A 16,938-nucleotide genomic window follows, 5' to 3' on the forward strand; every position below is an offset into this window, starting at 1 on the left:
AAATGAACTCATTCCGGTCCACTCCAGTCCCTCCGGCCTGTCAATGCTGTGGGTTGTGGGTAGATGTACTCCGTACTCCGGACGTCTTCACCGTACTCCGCCGAGGTGCGCGCCCCGAGCTTCGGCGGAACAAGAGAATGGCTTGCCAGCCTTCAGCTTCGTAATCACAGCATTGCGTTGCACGTGAAGATACAAGCCAGAAAAAAACTCTAAGAAGCCTTATGATGGCTGCCTCTTCCTTTCTCGAACACGGTTTCCTTCAAGTGCTCGAACCGACCCCTGACATCTCGCCCTCGAAGTCCACAACTCACAGCAAAGCAGCACAAGAGAACAAAAGGATCGGAAATCAAGGAATAACCTTCCCACTGCTACTTACTAGAGTATATCATTTTCAACCCAGCACAGGGATCCCAAGAACTTGCTATGACGAGTCCCAACATACCGCCCGAACAAGGCCATGACAGCCCTGAACCCTCGCAAGATTCGAACGCACTAGACGCAGATATTGCTGAGAAAGGTGTCGGCGATGCCGAGCCGGACACAAGTCCGTATTACCACGGCAAGCGCCTCGCCATCGTCGTGGTCTCTCTTCTGCTCGGGACTTTCTTGATAGCTCTGGACAATGTCAGTGGAATGTGCCTGGACAAAGACATGTCTGACCTGACCTGTGAGCTTGAGCTAATCTCTTCTGTGCCAGACTATTATCGCCACGGCAATTCCACGAATCACCGACGAGTTCCATGGCCTCGACAAGGTGTCGTGGTACAGCTCAGCCTACTTCATGACCTTTGGCGGGTTCCAGTCCACCTGGGGGAAGATTTTCAAGTACTTCGACTTGAAAATCTATTTCCTCACCGCCATCGCCATCTTCGAGATCGGCAGTCTCATCTGCGGTGTTGCTCCGGGGCCTACGACATTGATCGTTGGCCGGGCCATCGCAGGAGTCGGCGGCGCTGGCGTAGCCGCAGGCGGATTCACCATCATCGGCTTCGTTGCCGAGCCTAAGCTGCGACCTCAGGTGATAGGCTTCAACGGGGCAGCGTATGGCATCGCTGCCGTGCTCGGCCCTCTCCTCGGCGGCGCCTTCACTGACAATGTCAGCTGGCGCTGGTGCTTTTATATCAACCTACCCATCGGTGGGGTGGCCGCTGCCATTCTGTTGTTCTTCTTTTACACCCCGAGTCACGCAAAGCCCGCTCAGGCCAGTATGAAAGAGAAATTCCTGCAGTTGGATCTCATTGGGGCGGCTCTGGTCATGAGTCTGATCGTCTGTTACATCCTGGCCCTCCAGCGCGGCGGGCAGGCCGAGCCTTGGAGCAGCAGCACCGTCATTGGCCTGCTCGTTGGCTTCGTCGCCATCACTGTTGTCTGTATCGGTTGGGAGATCTACCAGGGCGAGCGTGCCATGTTGATCCCACGGTTGGTACGCAATTCCTGTTTATTATTTGTCCGACCTGCGTTGCCTTGTCTTGACTCAATCCTCGGGATATCTGCTGACCTGGCTCTCCTGTGTCCGCGATACAGTTCAAACAACGATCGGTATGGGTCAGCTCCATCTTCCAATTCTTTTTTGCTGGCTCGTACTTTGTCATCCTCTACTATCTCCCGATCTATTTCCAAAGCGTCTTCAACGTCGATGCAGTCGGATCGGGCGTGCGTAACCTTCCCCTCATCATCGCGCTCACCATAGCGGCCATCGTCGGAGGTCCGCTCCTGGCCAAAATCGGGTATGCGACGCCCTTCCTGCTGTTCGGTGCTGGTCTCGGCACGATTTCCTGTGGCCTCTTTTACATGCTCAATGTCCACACTTCGGCTGGCAAATGGATCGGCTATCAGATCCTATGCGGCATAGCCAGTGGCGGAACATTCCAGGTCCCCATCTCCGTCGTCCAAGTCCAAGCCAAGCCGGAGGATATGGCCGCTGTCACCGCCATTGTCTTCTGTGAGTATCGCCCTCTTCTTTCTCTCTCTCCACACAGGTTTCCTCCTTTCTCTCTCTCCACGCAGCTTTCATTTCCACCCAGGAAAAAAAGACGAACAGCTGAGCTAACCAAGTCATTGCTTGGCCCAGTCTTCCAAATGATCGGTGGATCGTTCACCCTTTCAGCAGCGCAGTCGGCATTCAACAACAGAATGCTGTCCACCCTGGCCTCCACGGCTCCGGGCGTCGACCCGGCCACCGTCCTGGTCACCGGCGCCACGCAGATCCGCGACGCCTTCACAGCTGCCCAGGTCCCGGGCGTGGTGGCCGCGTACATGGAGGGGCTCAAGGTCGTCTTCGCCATCTGCATCGGCACTTTCGGCACCGCCTTCCTGTTCGCCACGTGTGCAGGCTGGAAGAAGCTTGATCCCGAAGGTCTGAAAGAAGCGGGAGGTGCTGCGTGAGCATCCGCACTCGGAATCTAAGTGCCCTGGCCTGGCCTGGCCTGGCACGGCACATACTATAGTATCTTCTTTTTTGGGGCGGGATTTGACTCGGACTGGTCGCCGACGGTTGAATCGGCCATGGATTGAGCCAAATGCAAAAAGGCAATCGGATTTGGTCAATTTCAATCAGTTGGTCAGCTGGTTGCCGACGCACTTCAGGCTTGGATGCGCCTCACCGCAGAGCACGAGAAAAGTGTGGCCTTGATACAAAGCCATCGAAACGGACATGTTTGTCCTTGGAACATTCTCGGCGTAGTATTGACAAAGCTCCCCCTTGAAGTCACTTGATTGAAAGGTTCTTCTCTTTTTCTTCCTCTCCATCCATCCATTAATTGAAGAGGCCCGGCTGGGGAGCGCTATAGATGTATAAATAGAACTTGGAATATAGAATCGAATAGATATATAAAGGGCGAGGCTTGGAATGACACTCGAGTTAAGGTATCTAAGGTAGATAGGTATGTTATATAGATAAACTGTACAGTACAATACATATCACCGGTCTCGAGTTGAAGTCATCCCCTAACCCCGATTCGAGACCATGTCACTACAGAAACAATACCTAAAGCAAAGCTCCATTTCTTCATTCATGAACTAAGGGGGGGGGAAGTAAACAAACTCACGGCGAATCCCAATCCCAATCCCAAGAGTCCATCCTAACTCGACGTGAGTGAGCGTGAGTGTGAGTGACTCTTACGGTCCGGCCAGATCACCATTAGCATGCGCAGCTCGGACCCAATCGGGGGCCAAGGCTCCAGTTCCTGCTCCTGCTCCTGCTCCAGCCTGGACATCGGTCATGCCGGGCATCATCAACCTGTCGAAGAAGGCAGTGTCTACGGCCGAGAAGGCCCAGTCATCCACCATGGCTGGCATTGGCATGGCGGCAGTACCACCCGGGTATGAAATTGCATCTGGCTGCATCATGAACTCATGGGGCGCCATGGTATTAGTGAGCTGGAGCTGATGCTGCTGCCGCTGCGCACAGTCAGATACAGATACAGTGCCGGCGTGTATGTCTTCAGATTGCGGTGAGGGCGTGATCCAGTCACCCATTGGCAGACCTGCTGGAACAAGGGCACTGGTAGTGGGTTGGCCCGAATCACAATCTTTCGCCACGTGTGCCACGGAATGGTCGATGTGGACGGAGCCGATGCCGCCGATCGTAAAGTCCGCTCCGAGATCCTGTGTCTGTGTAACGTGGGCCCCTACCGGGGCGAGCGTGTCGACGGGCTGGATGCCGTTGCGGCCGATTTTGATACTGCCAAAGTAAAGGCTGGTAATGAACAAGGCGTTGCATTCATCTTCATCACCATCACCACCAGCATCACCGTGGTTGCTCTCGGGCTCGGGTTCGGTCTCTTGAGCTTTGTGTAGACGATGACTCTGCCGCTGGGCGGCGTCTGCCTCGAAACGCAGCAAGTGGCGCAGCAGGTCAGCGCACCTCCCGACCACCGTGTCTCCGTAGATGTCACAGTTCGCCTCCATGTCGTCCAGGGCTTGCTTCATCGTGGCCCGATCCCCCAGCCGCTGATGAGTCAAGACTTGGTCTGTTTCTTGGTAGCGATGGTTGTCGAGGTGGGCGAGAATCAAAGTCACGCCGGCTATGAGAGCGAGGTAGTCGGCCAGACCGCAGCATGTTGAGATGCCGTAAAAGGCACGGAAGGAATTGATTCGCGTCAGGATCTCGCGGCTGGCATAGACACAGGAACTTCGGGAATATTCATTTTCGTGCTTCTGCTTCTGCTTCTGCTTGTTGGTTGTGTCGGGCCCGAGTAAATACGGCAGATGCAGCTGGTTGACTAAGGTGAAGTGAGTCACCTGGTCCCTGATGCGCATTGTCTCTCTGAATGTCTCATCTGCGTCCTTCCCATCGGCAGTAAGAACCGGCAGCCTCCAGAAGTCGGCCGGTAGACTTTCAGCCGCCTTGCGGAGGTCCCGGTCAATTTCTAGGGTCAGGGCCATCGTGCGCTCCGACAGACCGAGCTGGTTGCGTTCGAGGATCTTTGCAATGATCTTGGAGTGAAGGCCCTCTAACCAGCCCCTCGGGGTGTCCCTGGCGGTGCCATTTGCCAGGAGTGTGTCCGTCGTCTCTGGCTTCACGTCGGTGTGGCCTGGAGGGAGGGCGAGTGTCAAAGAGAGGAAACGGTCCATGTAGACGATGTTGGACCACATGACTTGTGGGTTAATGTTGGTGTCGGGATCTAGTTTCTTCGGCGGAGGACAGTGTGGGCGGCAGATGCCGATCAATTGGGCCGACACCATGGCTCTTCGGAATGCCAGCCAGGCTCGTTGGATGTTCATGCAATTCAAGTGGTAGAGTGCCTCGAGTAGAATGCATTCCAAGCTCTCCACCGTCCCTAATAGCTCTTCATTTGTTGTCACTAGCCTGATGGCCGCGTCGGCAAGTCTCTCCATGATGACGCGGTGATGCTCAGCTAGACCCGGTACGTGCTGCCGTGGCGAGAGCCCCATCGTTAGCGAGCAAAGTATGAGCATGTACTTGGCTATGAGAACTGGATGGGTGCGAGGACTGGTAATCTTCGCTTGCTGCGCTTCATCTTCCACTTCCACGCGCTTCTTTCGGCCGTGCAGCATGTTGCTGACCTTGAAACAAAACTCCGCAGGCCCATTGCACGCCTCGAGTAGGATCTCAATGTCGTTCTGGATGGGGAAGGCTGTAAGGAGTGCTTGTGAGATCTGTTCAAGATTGTGTGTATTTCCGGCAGGAGCGGCCTTTCTGGCGGCTGGAGATGTCTGAAAGACGGTAGGCGTGCGGAGTGACGGTCTGGAGTGAGAACGACTCGCATCCTGCGCTCCTCGAGGATAGTGCCTTCCCTACAAGAGTGAGCGAGTCAGTAACGGGGGCGGAACTTGGGAGCAGTCGAACCCACCGACGAAGACTCATGTGAGGATGAGGAAGAGGACGTGGATGGAGTCGGGTTTGCGTCTGCGCTGCTGACACTGGCAGGCTCAAGAGCAGCAAGGTCATGTTCCTGGCTTTGGCCACGCATTGACTCGGCTCCATCCTGTATCGCTCCGTGGTCGATCTGCTGGACCAGTCGGTTCAGAAGTGCTTCGACTCGTCCCATGCGACCTGCGCCGTCCTCCACATCGCCGACTTCTTCAGGGAGTTCCTGGCTGACGCACTTTGTGCCGCGCCGGCGGCAGGTGATGCATGTTGCATCTGTCGCCGAGGCAAAGGTGCACCGGACCTTTCTCCGTTTGCACTCCCAGCAGCTGTGCGTGCCTTTGCGCAGTCTCCTCCGTTTGGCATCACGGTCACGTTGCTCGTACTCTTCAGAATTCATGGCTTGGCCACAGAGAGCCGGATGAAGGTGGCAGACGTTGCTATGCCCTCATTCAAGTTCCGTCGACCGTCGGAGGTGGCAGATTCGCAGGATTGGGATGTGATTGCTTGAGCAAATCGTTCCTCCGCCGAATCGGCGGGGTTAGTAAGCATGGGTTCGGCGGAGCGCGGGCCAAGCGGACTGAACCCAACCTTGGTCTTAGGCCCTGATATATCTGATACTACTATCCGTGCGAGAGGTCCGAGCGGGGAAAATTGCTATCTTGGTCGGTATGTGTAGAGCCCGAAAGAATATTTGAATACTGTCTTTGCCGTCACGATTACAAGGCCTAGTATGTATTATGTAGGAAGGATGGAGTAGGAGTACGACTAGATAGGTACACTCACTCAAGCCAGGTCCGATTTACGATTGAATGCGGTTTGAATCCGGTATCTTGATTTTAAATCTGGTAATGCCATAGGTAAGGAGGCCTCATGAAATAAAAAAAGGCTGTGATTTTGACGCGGGCGCGCTCCTGGTGGTATTATGAGGTAACACGCTAGTATATATTAGGTAAGACTGTAATATAAATTGCGCTAATACAATTACAGTAAGACTTATTGGAGGGTGGTGGAAACTTAGCCGAGAACACAGCCTTGCTGACCAGACTGCGGTGTGATACACTTGATTGTCCAATCACAGACGTGGTTTCGGGTCTATAGGAGGCTCTGTGACCGCTGCAGCGGACGTCGACGTCGGCGTCAGCCATGAGTCCTTCCACCTCGCACCTCGCAACCTCGCACCTCCCACGCACCACGCACCACGCACCACGCACCACGCACCACGCACCACGCACCACGCACCACGCACCACGCACCACGCACCACGCACCACGCACCACGCACCACGCACCACGCACCACGCACCACGCACCACGCACCACGCACCACGCACCACGCACCACGCACCACGCACCACGCACCACGCACCACGCATGTACCATGTACCACGTACCATAGATCACAGCACCGAGTCAGCAATGAATCTGGTGCCGATGATTACCACCATTACCGCACATGGATCATCTGCCAAACATTGAAAATCCAGCCTATCCGCTTGACCAGGTGCCATTCTTAGCCACTGATCCAGCCGACGAGTACGGCGGGCCCAGCTTTGATGACTTTCCGACGTCCAAGGGCCTGGTGCTTGGAAAACAGCTCGGCGAAGACCATGACGACTGGGCGCTGTACTACGCAACCTCCAGCCACGATTGCACATTGAAAACGCCGGCGCAGGCAGCCTGCTTCATTCAATCATGGCTGTTCTTCGGCCCTCTGCTGGAGGTCTTTTCCGTTCTCGGGTTCGACGTTCAGGTGGCCGATTTCGTGGGACAGAGGGATGAAGTACAGCTATGTACCACAGCCGGACTATGCAAGTTGATCAAGAGGTGGGCAGAAGCAGAGAGCGGCTCGTCGAACGTCCAGGCCAAAACAGCACGAGGAGAAAAGATACGGGAGATTCTTCAGAAAGCCGACGCCTGTGTGGCGGGGAACCTCGAACATGACCGCTACAAGACGCGCTGGGCTCTGTCCGAGGTCGTCTTCCTATCCATCCAACTGCTTCTCGAGGCGCTCTTGCATGCCTGGGGGATGATTTATCCCGATGGCCCTGTCCCTATGACCACCGGACCCGGCATATGGGCCGGACTTGCTGGAACCCGCATGCAAGCGCAAGGCTGGTGCACAAGCGAGATCGCAATGATGGAGAATTCTTTTTCGGCCACGGGGCGGTATTTTGCGAGCAGGCTGAGCAGACAGGTGGTCAAGAAGCCGCACAACCAGTGCAACGAATCTAAATGCCTCGCATCTCAGGTCGATAAAGCCGCCTATCTCACCCAGCACGTCAACTCGGGTTGCGACTGCGCGCACGATGAGGTCGACGTCGAACAAATCAGACGTATCTTAGATAGTGGAAGCGTCCCGGTGATACGCATCCACACAGTCGAAGACCAAGATACGCCGATCCGACTTGACGTCCAAGGCTCTGGGAAGTATGTCGCCTTCTCTCATGTATGGGCGCAGGGCCTGGGCAATGCAACCGCGAACTCTCTACCCACCTGCCAACTCTCAAGGCTTCGTCTGCTAGCACAGGATCTGGCCGGCTCGGCGGGCGAGGTCGCCCAGAACGACGACAGTGTGCTCGTCTGGATAGACACACTATGTGTTCCTCTCGGGGAAGGAAGAAAGCAGGCGTTGAAAATGATGGGCCAGACATATTCGAAGGCCAGCCACGTGCTGGTGCTGGACCAAGAGCTCTATGGGCAGACATACAACTGCTCGCTGGAGGAGATTTGTATCCGGCTCTTCCTATGTCCCTGGTCGCGGCGGCTCTGGACATTTAAGGAGGGGTTTCTGGCCCGGTCTCGTCTGTTCGTCCAGTTCAAAGAAGGTGCCAAACCCTTCCCGGACCTTAGTCGGCATAACGATGAGACCACGTGGCTGTCTCCGCTCCTCTTCCACAGCCTCAGTGCGGCATGGTCGGTCCTCCCCAGGATCAGTCGTGGCTCGTCGGACGCCACCACAAAGGAGATTCTCCGAGTCGTCACAGACGCGTGTAGGTACCGCACCACGAGCTGGCTGCCGGACGAAACATTCTGCCTGGCCGAAACCGCCGGTCTTGCAGTCGAGTCAATACTTAGGCACGATACGCCCGATGGGCGGATGAAGGCTTTTCTCCTGCAATGCAGGCATATCCCCGCCGATGTCGTCTTCTTCCCCGGCCCGAAACTCCAGGATGCGGGATTCAGATGGGCTCCATCCACTTTCCTGTACCCGCTGCCGACGGGGACCATCTTCGGTGGGTCTCGCGAAGGAATATGTTCTCAAGAAGGTCTGACGGCTTCCTGGCCGAGCTATTCTCTCAGGTTTCCCGCCGACTTTTCATACCAAGATGCCGAGTCCTACTATTTCCGTTGTGACGAGAAGGAGGAGTGGATAACAATAGATCCCCGAGAATCGCTCGACCAAGGACCGCCCATTGAAGCTGAAGCTGAAGCCTCACCCCCTACCCGCAGATTGGACAAGTACCGGCGGTTGCGGTTGGTGCCGCAGTGCGTCTTAATCCTGTCTGGTACCGAGGGTTATGTGCATGACGGCGCCATCATTTCAGCCACTTCCGTCAGGGAGCAAGGCGGCGGTGGCGGTGGCAGTGGCAGTGGCAGTGGGCTCGACCTCACCGCCCAGTTCGTTCTGAATGTCGTCGTGGTCGTCCATCCCAATCGTGAATTCGAATCCCACTTGGGCCGGTTTGACCCGGCCAGAGCGATTGGTATTGAGGGAAACGCATTAGGGGATGGTACTACGTGGTGCATTTCGTAATCTTCTGCCGTCTAGACCTGGCGGGGGCTTGTCGAACTTAAGCGCATTCCCAGCCCTGTTCTTCAACCAGAAGGCCGGCTTAGGCATACTACACTATACTCTATAGCCTGCGATCTCCCTGCAACCCTTTGATAGAGAACATGAAACATTTCCACCTTTGACAGGGCTGCGAGAGATTGACTACCTACTAGGTACCTACTACCTCCTTGACTTGTCAGGCTGCGAGAGATTAACTACATAGTACTACTACCTTCTACCTACTACCTACGACCTACTTGACACCGTACGAAGTACGGAGTACACACACTACGTATATACAATAGTCCAAGGATTAAGGCGGTATACACACTACGTACCGCCCTTTACGGCGGTGCTGCACTGCGATGGCAACGACGACGGCAATAGCACAACCTCACGATGCTCTGATTCGATTCTCTAGGTATAGGTATTGGGGTCGGATCAAGGAATCATTGAAGATAAAATACTTGATATTTATTTGATCGGACCAAGGAATCATTGCAGATACTCAATAGATAAATAAAATATAATGAATCTGATATTTGTACGGATACCATTACCAACTCCACTCACAGAACCCTGCCTTCCTCTCCTCGTTCGGTTCGCTATCCCTGTCCCTATCCCTATCGGACCTATTACTGTACATACACAAGCGGGAGTCGAGTCTGCCCCGCGTCCGCGTCCGCGTCCGTCGGCCGCAGCTTCGAAGGAGGGAATAGGACCCTAGGACCCTAGGACCCTACCTAAAGGACCCTTGATCGTACAGTTCAGTACGGAGTACAGAACATACAGGATTGAGCCTTAGTACCTTAAGCCTACCTATGTACCTATTGCGTACCTATGGTGTAGCTACAGGTGTCCAAGACAATCTACCTAATTAGAGTCTAGAGCAGAGTCTAGATTTGCTGAGTCAGTGTCATGCATACCACATACTGTTTCACACACACACTCTCTCTCTCACTCATCGGGAACTTCATCCCTCTCGCTCTCTCACTCATCGGGAACTTCAACTAAGGATTCTGGATTGGTCGCTCTCTCTCTCTCTCACACAAGAATTCCGCTGAAGCCCGCAGCTTGAACCACGAGGCTCTCAGAAGGGAGAAGGGACAAGGCACAAGGCACAAAGGACAAAGGACAAGTCACAAGGCTCAGACCATTTGTAAAATGCCCATCGTCGCCAATGACTTCCCCGAATTCGTCTCCATCTATTCCGCCACGCTGAAAAAGTTCACCGGGGCGCGGGTCGACCCCTACACCCGCTATGTAGCCTACGTGCTGTTCCGCGACCTGGGCATTTCGGTGCACGGCCAGAGAAACATCAACAATGCCCTCGCCAACCTGCCGGTGTACCAGTCCGTGGCGCCGGGCGACAAGCTATCGTTCGGCTGGGGGTTGGCGAATGTGATCCGAGACAAGGCTGTGCACGAAGGCTCGTACGAACATCTGGCCATGATGGTGGCCTTGGGCGAGAGTTTCTACGAGAGCTATGCCGCCAAAGTCCTCCAACAGATGGCTCTCGCTGCGGCAGGCCCGGAGGATGTCACGCCTCACTTTTCGCAGTGGAAAGCCGCCGTTCACGCGTGCAATGGAGTGTTCGCTTCGGCAGACTTTGGACTCTTGGTTGAAGAGTACCTGCGACTGGATCCGTACGCCATTCGGACCGTCGATACCGTCGAGTCCATCCTGCCTCCGAAGCTGGTTGCCGACGCACTCCAGGCTTTGATGCGCGTCACCGCAGGCCACGAGAAAAGTGTGGTCTTGACCGGAGGGGCCGTCATCTCCTGGTTTGGAGCCATAGCAGAATGGCTGTGCGATCTTCGAATCGCCGTCTACCAGGCCAACGGAGCACGCCTCCACGCCACTCATCCAGACCAAGACGCTCAGCTGAATCTCGTGTATGTTCAAGAACCGGCGATCCGGGTTTCCTTCGAGCCGTTCGCGCACGACCAAGTCACGGTCGCGGAGTTGAGTCTGGTGGATCAAACATACTCTTCTGCGGTTCACGCTACGCCCTTTGGAGGTCGGCTTCCATGGCAGTCCCTCCTACCTCGAGTCTTCGGCAAGAGCTTCCACTACTTGGATCATGAGCACTCCAAGGCTTTCGGACTCATGATCGGGAGTGCGGCCAGGATGTTCGAAGGGTTGGCTTTGGGCCAAGGCCACGAAGAGCACGGCGCCTTGGTGTCGACGCAGAACCGAGGCAACACGGCGTCGTACGGTGTCGGTTTGGTCGAGACCATCACCAACTGGCTGCCAGAGCTCAGGGGCTTCCAAGGGCGAATGGAAAGACCGCTGAAACTGTCGCACCCGGACGCGGCAGCTTCATACGTCGAGCACTTGAGCAAGATAAGGCAGGCATGCCACTGTGGCATTTGTACCTCAAAGGAGGCGCTGGGAAAAGAGCAAGAAGGGCTTCCGCCGCCTCACGGCTATTGTCTCGCCGTCCTGGTGGAAAGCGTGATCGCGCTCGGACTCTGCCTCTCGAGGATGACCGTCTCAGCACGGCTGTACCCAACACGCTCCGGCATTCAAAGCTTCTATGCCAGCCAGGTCTCCAAGAGACTGGAGGCGCGCGGCATGCACTGGACCGAGCATTTCAAGATCGTCTACGGCAACGAGTGGAACGCTCCGGATGCCCGTCGACTCATCAATTCCGTGCAGATCTTTGCCGGCTCCAGGCCGGGCAGAGACGTGCCGGACAACTTGGTCGCGCTGTCACACGAAGGGACTTGTGCGTACTTTGTGACACTGGAAAAGTCGTCCAAAGCAGAACAAGAGCAGCAGCAGGTCAAGCTGGTACGGGCCGTGAGCGGCGCCATCAACGTCCACGAAAAGGTGTTTGACAGGGCATGTCTGGGACCCGTGGAAGACGCCGACCCAGATGATCCATGGGAAGAGGTTGAATATGAACACTTGTCGGAACCATTGTACTGTAAATAAGGGGGAGCGGGCGCATTTGTCACTTTTCCACGTTTGTCATCGATCAGGCCACTTGCTTGGCTCCGGGGGAGAGGAGAGAGTTCCAGACAGATCGGGTTCTCCGTACAATAATACAGAGTCGAGACATCGAGAAAACGCCGGTCGTGGAGCTCAATAAATCAAAGAGCTGGGGGTCCGGAGATGGCTCGGGGCTCGTAGGTCGGTAGGGCTCCTTAGGTTCCACCGTTCCAGAGCGTGGAGGTGGCCAGTTTTATATCTCTCCATGACAGGGGTCACTGTGTACCAAAGAGCTCACCATTGGCCGCCAGGAGAAGCTGGCCGGGTCCAGCCAATGCTCCTAGTAAAATAGCCGACTGCAGACTGGAGATGCCACCCTGGGGCTGATTACTGTATGATTCCAGGCGTGTGGCCTCTTCGCGCTCCCGACGTGTCCGGTGAGGGGCTCTGAGGTCTGTCGCAGCCAATACACGGCCATCAGCTGTTGTGGCCGGTCTGAGCTTCCCGGAGTCTGGAGCCGTGGACGTTGGACACTGAACCAGGTCTTGTTTCTTCTTATGTTGTCAATTGATACAGTCCTGGCTTGTTTTCTTTCTCTCCACGTCCTCGAGCTCAGGCTGCAAGCTTGATTCTTGTCCCCAGCAGCTGTGGCTCTGCTCCTTTTTTTGGGTCATCCGCTGCCTTGTTTTGATCCTGGACGATGGCTGCGTCTGCGCTGCTCAGGAGCCGGTGCCGACGGCCCAGCTATCTGAACAAGCTGGCCAAGGCTGAGGACCTCATCGACCTCTTCCCTCACGGCTCGTACATCGGTTGGTCGGGCTTCACGGGTGTAGGATATCCAAAGTAGATAATACGCTCTCTCTTCACCGATGCTGGTGCCGGTGCTGGTGCTGCGGATGCTGATTTGGCGGCAGGAAAGTGCCCACGGCTCTGGCCGACTATGTCGAGAAGAACGGGCTCCAAGGCCAGCTCAAGTACAATCTGTTCGTGGGGGCGTCGTCGGGTGCGGAAACCGAGAATCGATGGGCGCGCCTGAACATGATTGAGCGCCGGGCTCCTCACCAGGTGGGCAAGGAGATTGCCAAGGGCATCAACAACGGCAACATCAAGTTCTTCGACAAGCATCTCAGCATGTTCCCCGTCGACCTGATGTACGGCTGGTACACCAAGAACAAGTCCAACAACCGTCTGGACGTCGCCATCGTCGAGGCCTCCGCCATCACCGAGGACGGAGGCATCATCCCCGGTGCCAGCGTGGGCGCCTCGCCGGAAATCATCCAGATGGCCGATAAGGTCTGCTTCCTCTCCATTGTCTTTTCCTGCTGTTGGCTGGGCTGGGCCCCGATTGACCTCTTTGCTTTCTCTACATAGATCATCATCGAGCTCAACACTGCCACCCCCAGCTTTGAGGGCCTCCACGACATCACCATGACCGAGCTCCCTCCGCGGCGAAAGGTGAGTGTTCCTTCAGCCCCTCTACTCTCACTCTCACAGCCTGGGCCGCGCTGACCCTACCACGTCCCCAGCCGTACCTGATCATGGCACCCGAAGACCGGATCGGCACGCCGCACATCCCCGTCGACCCCGAGCGTGTGGTGGCCCTCGTCGAGTCCGACTATCCCGACCAGACGACCGAGAACGCGCCGGAAGACGCGACTTCGCAAGCCATCGCACAGAACCTGATCGAGTTCCTGCAACATGAGGTCACGCACGGCCGACTGCCTAAGAACCTGCTCCCGATCCAGTCGGGAATTGGAAACATTGCCAATGCCGTCATTGGTGGGCTGGCTGTGAGTACTGTCTTGAGCCTGGAAGAAGTCGAAGTCAAGTCGAGGCTTTGCTGAAAACACCATCTGACATGTATCCCGATCCCAGAAAGGCGGAGCCGACTTCAAGAACCTGAAGGTGTGGACGGAAGTGCTGCAAGACTCGTTTCTCGATCTGTTCGACAGCGGCAACCTGGACTTTGCCACCGCCACGTCCATCAGATTCTCGCCGGGCGGGTTCCAGCGATTCTACGACGGAGTAAGTCCAATCCACGCCCCCCTTCTTGCCAGTGCTCTTTGCTCACCCAGGCTGTGTGTCCAGTGGGAGAACTACCACTCCAAGCTGCTCCTCCGGTCACAGCAAGTGTCCAACTCGCCTGAGATCATCCGCCGGCTGGGCGTGATTGGCATGAACACGCCGGTCGAGGTCGACATCTACGCGCACGCCAACAGCACCTGCGTCATGGGCTCGCGCATGCTCAACGGCCTGGGCGGCTCGGCCGACTTCCTGCGCTCCGCCAAATACTCGATCATGCACACGCCGAGCACGCGACCGAGCAAGACCGACCCCACGGGCATCACCTGCATTGTGCCCATGTGCACACACGTCGACCAGACCGAGCACGATTTGGACGTGGTGGTGACTGAGATTGTAAGTGGCTCTTTTGCAAGCTGTTTCTGTTTCTATTGCGGTTTCGGTTTCTGTTGCGGCCTCCTTCCGCGAAGACCAAGACCTTGCAAGACTTTGCAATAGAATACACCAGAACTTGTCCGTTCCTATACTGACGCGAAACCACCTGGACAGGGTCTTGCCGATGTTCGAGGCATGAGTCCCCGCGAACGGGCGCGCGAGATCATCAACAAGTGCTCCCATCCCGACTACCGACCCATCCTGCAGGAATACTTCGACAAGGCCGAGTACGAGTGCCTGAAGAAGGGCATGGGCCACGAGCCGCATTTGCTGTTCCAGGCCTTCGACATGCACCGGAATCTGCAGGAGAACGGGACGATGAAGATCAGCGGCTGGAAATAGGAATGCGAATGGGAATTTCCATATCATACATGTTAGCAGATGACAGGAAGCAGATTTCGATCGAATTAGACGGCTGAACTTGGGTCAGGCTGCGCGCAGCATGCATACTATGTAGATTTTACTTCGTATATACATACCTCCATCACCATACACCATTTCTAGTACTATATAGGTCTACACATGATCTTGCAATGTCAATTTGCGCCATGTATGCATCGTGTCGGCCGCAGAGTCGACGAGCCTCGACGAAGCTGTTTACCTCCGACCATCCAGGCCTCGAACAAGCTGCCAGTGTTACATTAAACATGTAGAGCCCAAGCGTATACTGATTGCATGTCGTTTGATTCCTACTGCTGATGCTACGAGTAAAAGACTCTGAGACTCGGCCCTGCGAATTGCGTCAAGTTGCCTCCTTTGCTACTCTCCTTTGCTGCTATCCTTTGCTACTCTCCTTTGCTGCTCTCCTTTGCTGATATTAAGGAGACATCGTCAATTAGAGCGAAAGAAGTCACGTCGCGTCGCTGCTATTCTCGGGGATTCGGGTCCCAAAGACTGTGTCGGGGCAACCGTGACTGATATTGCCGCATGGTCGCGTCGAGTCGCGTGTCTGGTGGCACACATGGAGAGAGAGATGACGATCGCGGAGGTTTAGTGTTTGGATTCGGTTGGATGGGTGCCCACAGTCTCGTCGCTGCACACCGTGGTGGTTGAAGCCACGGCGCTGAAGAGCCTCGTGGCGTGAGACTTGCAGCTTCACAAGAGAAGCACAGTCAATTGGCGTGCATGCGTATGTCTTTCCCCTTCCTCTTCCCCTTCCTCTTCCCCTTCCTCTTCCCCTTCCTCTTCCCCTTCCTCTTCCCCTTCCTTTTGTCCTGTAGGCACCAAGTAGCACACCGCACGACAGGAGTTGCTCTCCTCCAGACTCCAGGGAGAGGAGCCCTCCATCCCAGAGTAGGCGGGGCGTTGGGGGCAGTCTGGAGCGGTACGCGAGCACGTGGCTGTGGCTGTGTGGCTGCGTTGAGCGTGGCAAGCGTGGCAAGCGGGACATGCAGCCAATAATAGCGGGCTCTGTTCAGCCTCGCCGCGGTTCGGATGGAGTCGAGTGCACGCTTTCAGCCGGGCAACCTCACCACCCCATGCTCAAGACGGGGACAGGCCCACGCCCACGCTCACGAACACCTCACGAACCATGAGGATCGTGAGGGATTTCGGCGCGTCTTCAACGCCGTTGCTGACCTCACATTGCCAAGGCCCAGCTGGAGGAAGTGCATAAGTATCTCTCTCTTCCTCCTTCTCCTCTCTCCCTTTCTTTCTTCTCTTCAGACACTCCCGCATTCACCACAAGCAACATATCCATTTCGAAAAGAATTCACTCGTACTTCTCAAGATGGGTTGCTTTTGCTCCAAGTCGGCGTCTGTTGAGAGCGAGCCTGCTCCCCGCCCTGTTTCTGTTCGTTCCCCTTCCGCTCGACCCTCGACACCTTCGTCGCTCCGAGTAGGACCCGGCCGCCAGCCTGAGGTTGACCTCACAGCTGGGCGCGCTTCCCGGGCACCCTACTCGAGTAGCCACTACTCGACCATGACCCCCCCGACCCGCGCAGAGCTTGAGAGAGCGTATCGACGCGAGTCGACGCCATATCGCTCCTCTGCCTGGGAGACAGTTTACTGTCCCTCAGACATGAGCTGATGGCTCGGCGATGACCAAGATCGCTTACTCGCTCGCCGGTGACGCAGGGCGTGCTAGAGTGGTGCAGATGGAGTGTTGTGGCTTGAGAGAGAGAAGACGACGAGCAGTGGCAGTGCGGTGAGCATGGCGAGCGATCAGAGACGTCGCTGAGCGCCGGTGCAGAGTGTCTCTACGAGTTTGCTTTTTCGCGCGCGTTGCTTTTTGGCGTTTTGGAGTTTTGGCGTTGGCGTTTGGCGTTTTTGCTTTTTCATCACTCGCTTGCCTTGAGCAAGCGCTTGGAGAGAGAGCCCTGTTGTTGTTGCTGTTGTCATTGCTGTTGTCGTTGGTGTTGTCGTTGGTGTTGTCGTTGGTGTTGTCGTTGGTGTTGTCGTTGGTGTTGTCGTTGGTGTTGTCGTTGGTGTTGTCGTTG

General features: G+C 55.8%; 5 protein-coding genes across 5 annotated transcripts; 4 read left to right on the plus strand and 1 right to left on the minus strand.

Annotated features, from left to right (window-relative positions):
* Positions 1 to 423: 423 nt before the first annotated feature.
* A1O3_07395 (uncharacterized protein) lies at positions 424 to 2,385 on the plus strand (the record flags this gene model as incomplete). Its single annotated transcript, XM_007737505.1, has 4 exons — positions 424 to 624; positions 698 to 1,423; positions 1,525 to 1,942; positions 2,072 to 2,385. 4 exons carry the CDS (start codon positions 424 to 426, stop codon positions 2,383 to 2,385), a joined length of 1,659 nt encoding a protein of 552 aa, XP_007735695.1.
* Positions 2,386 to 3,117: 732 nt separating this feature from the next.
* A1O3_07396 (uncharacterized protein) lies at positions 3,118 to 5,732 on the minus strand (the record flags this gene model as incomplete). Its single annotated transcript, XM_007737506.1, has 2 exons — positions 3,118 to 5,259; positions 5,316 to 5,732. 2 exons carry the CDS (start codon positions 5,730 to 5,732, stop codon positions 3,118 to 3,120), a joined length of 2,559 nt encoding a protein of 852 aa, XP_007735696.1.
* Positions 5,733 to 6,787: 1,055 nt separating this feature from the next.
* A1O3_07397 (uncharacterized protein) lies at positions 6,788 to 9,088 on the plus strand (the record flags this gene model as incomplete). Its single annotated transcript, XM_007737507.1, has 1 exon — positions 6,788 to 9,088. The coding sequence occupies one exon, from the start codon at positions 6,788 to 6,790 to the stop codon at positions 9,086 to 9,088; it is 2,301 nt and encodes a 766-aa protein (XP_007735697.1).
* A 1,182-nt stretch (positions 9,089 to 10,270) lies between these two features.
* A1O3_07398 (uncharacterized protein) lies at positions 10,271 to 12,046 on the plus strand (the record flags this gene model as incomplete). Its single annotated transcript, XM_007737508.1, has 1 exon — positions 10,271 to 12,046. The coding sequence occupies one exon, from the start codon at positions 10,271 to 10,273 to the stop codon at positions 12,044 to 12,046; it is 1,776 nt and encodes a 591-aa protein (XP_007735698.1).
* Positions 12,047 to 12,743: 697 nt separating this feature from the next.
* Positions 12,744 to 14,842, plus strand: A1O3_07399 (acetyl-CoA hydrolase; the record flags this gene model as incomplete). Its single annotated transcript, XM_007737509.1, has 7 exons — positions 12,744 to 12,886; positions 12,958 to 13,336; positions 13,415 to 13,498; positions 13,570 to 13,833; positions 13,919 to 14,068; positions 14,132 to 14,461; positions 14,615 to 14,842. 7 exons carry the CDS (start codon positions 12,744 to 12,746, stop codon positions 14,840 to 14,842), a joined length of 1,578 nt encoding a protein of 525 aa, XP_007735699.1.
* Between the last annotated feature and the right edge of the window lie 2,096 nt (positions 14,843 to 16,938).

The sequence above is a fragment of the Capronia epimyces genome, assembly GCF_000585565.1.
Source record: "Capronia epimyces CBS 606.96 chromosome Unknown aczIQ-supercont1.6, whole genome shotgun sequence".
Classification (NCBI taxonomy): domain Eukaryota; kingdom Fungi; phylum Ascomycota; class Eurotiomycetes; order Chaetothyriales; family Herpotrichiellaceae; genus Capronia; species Capronia epimyces.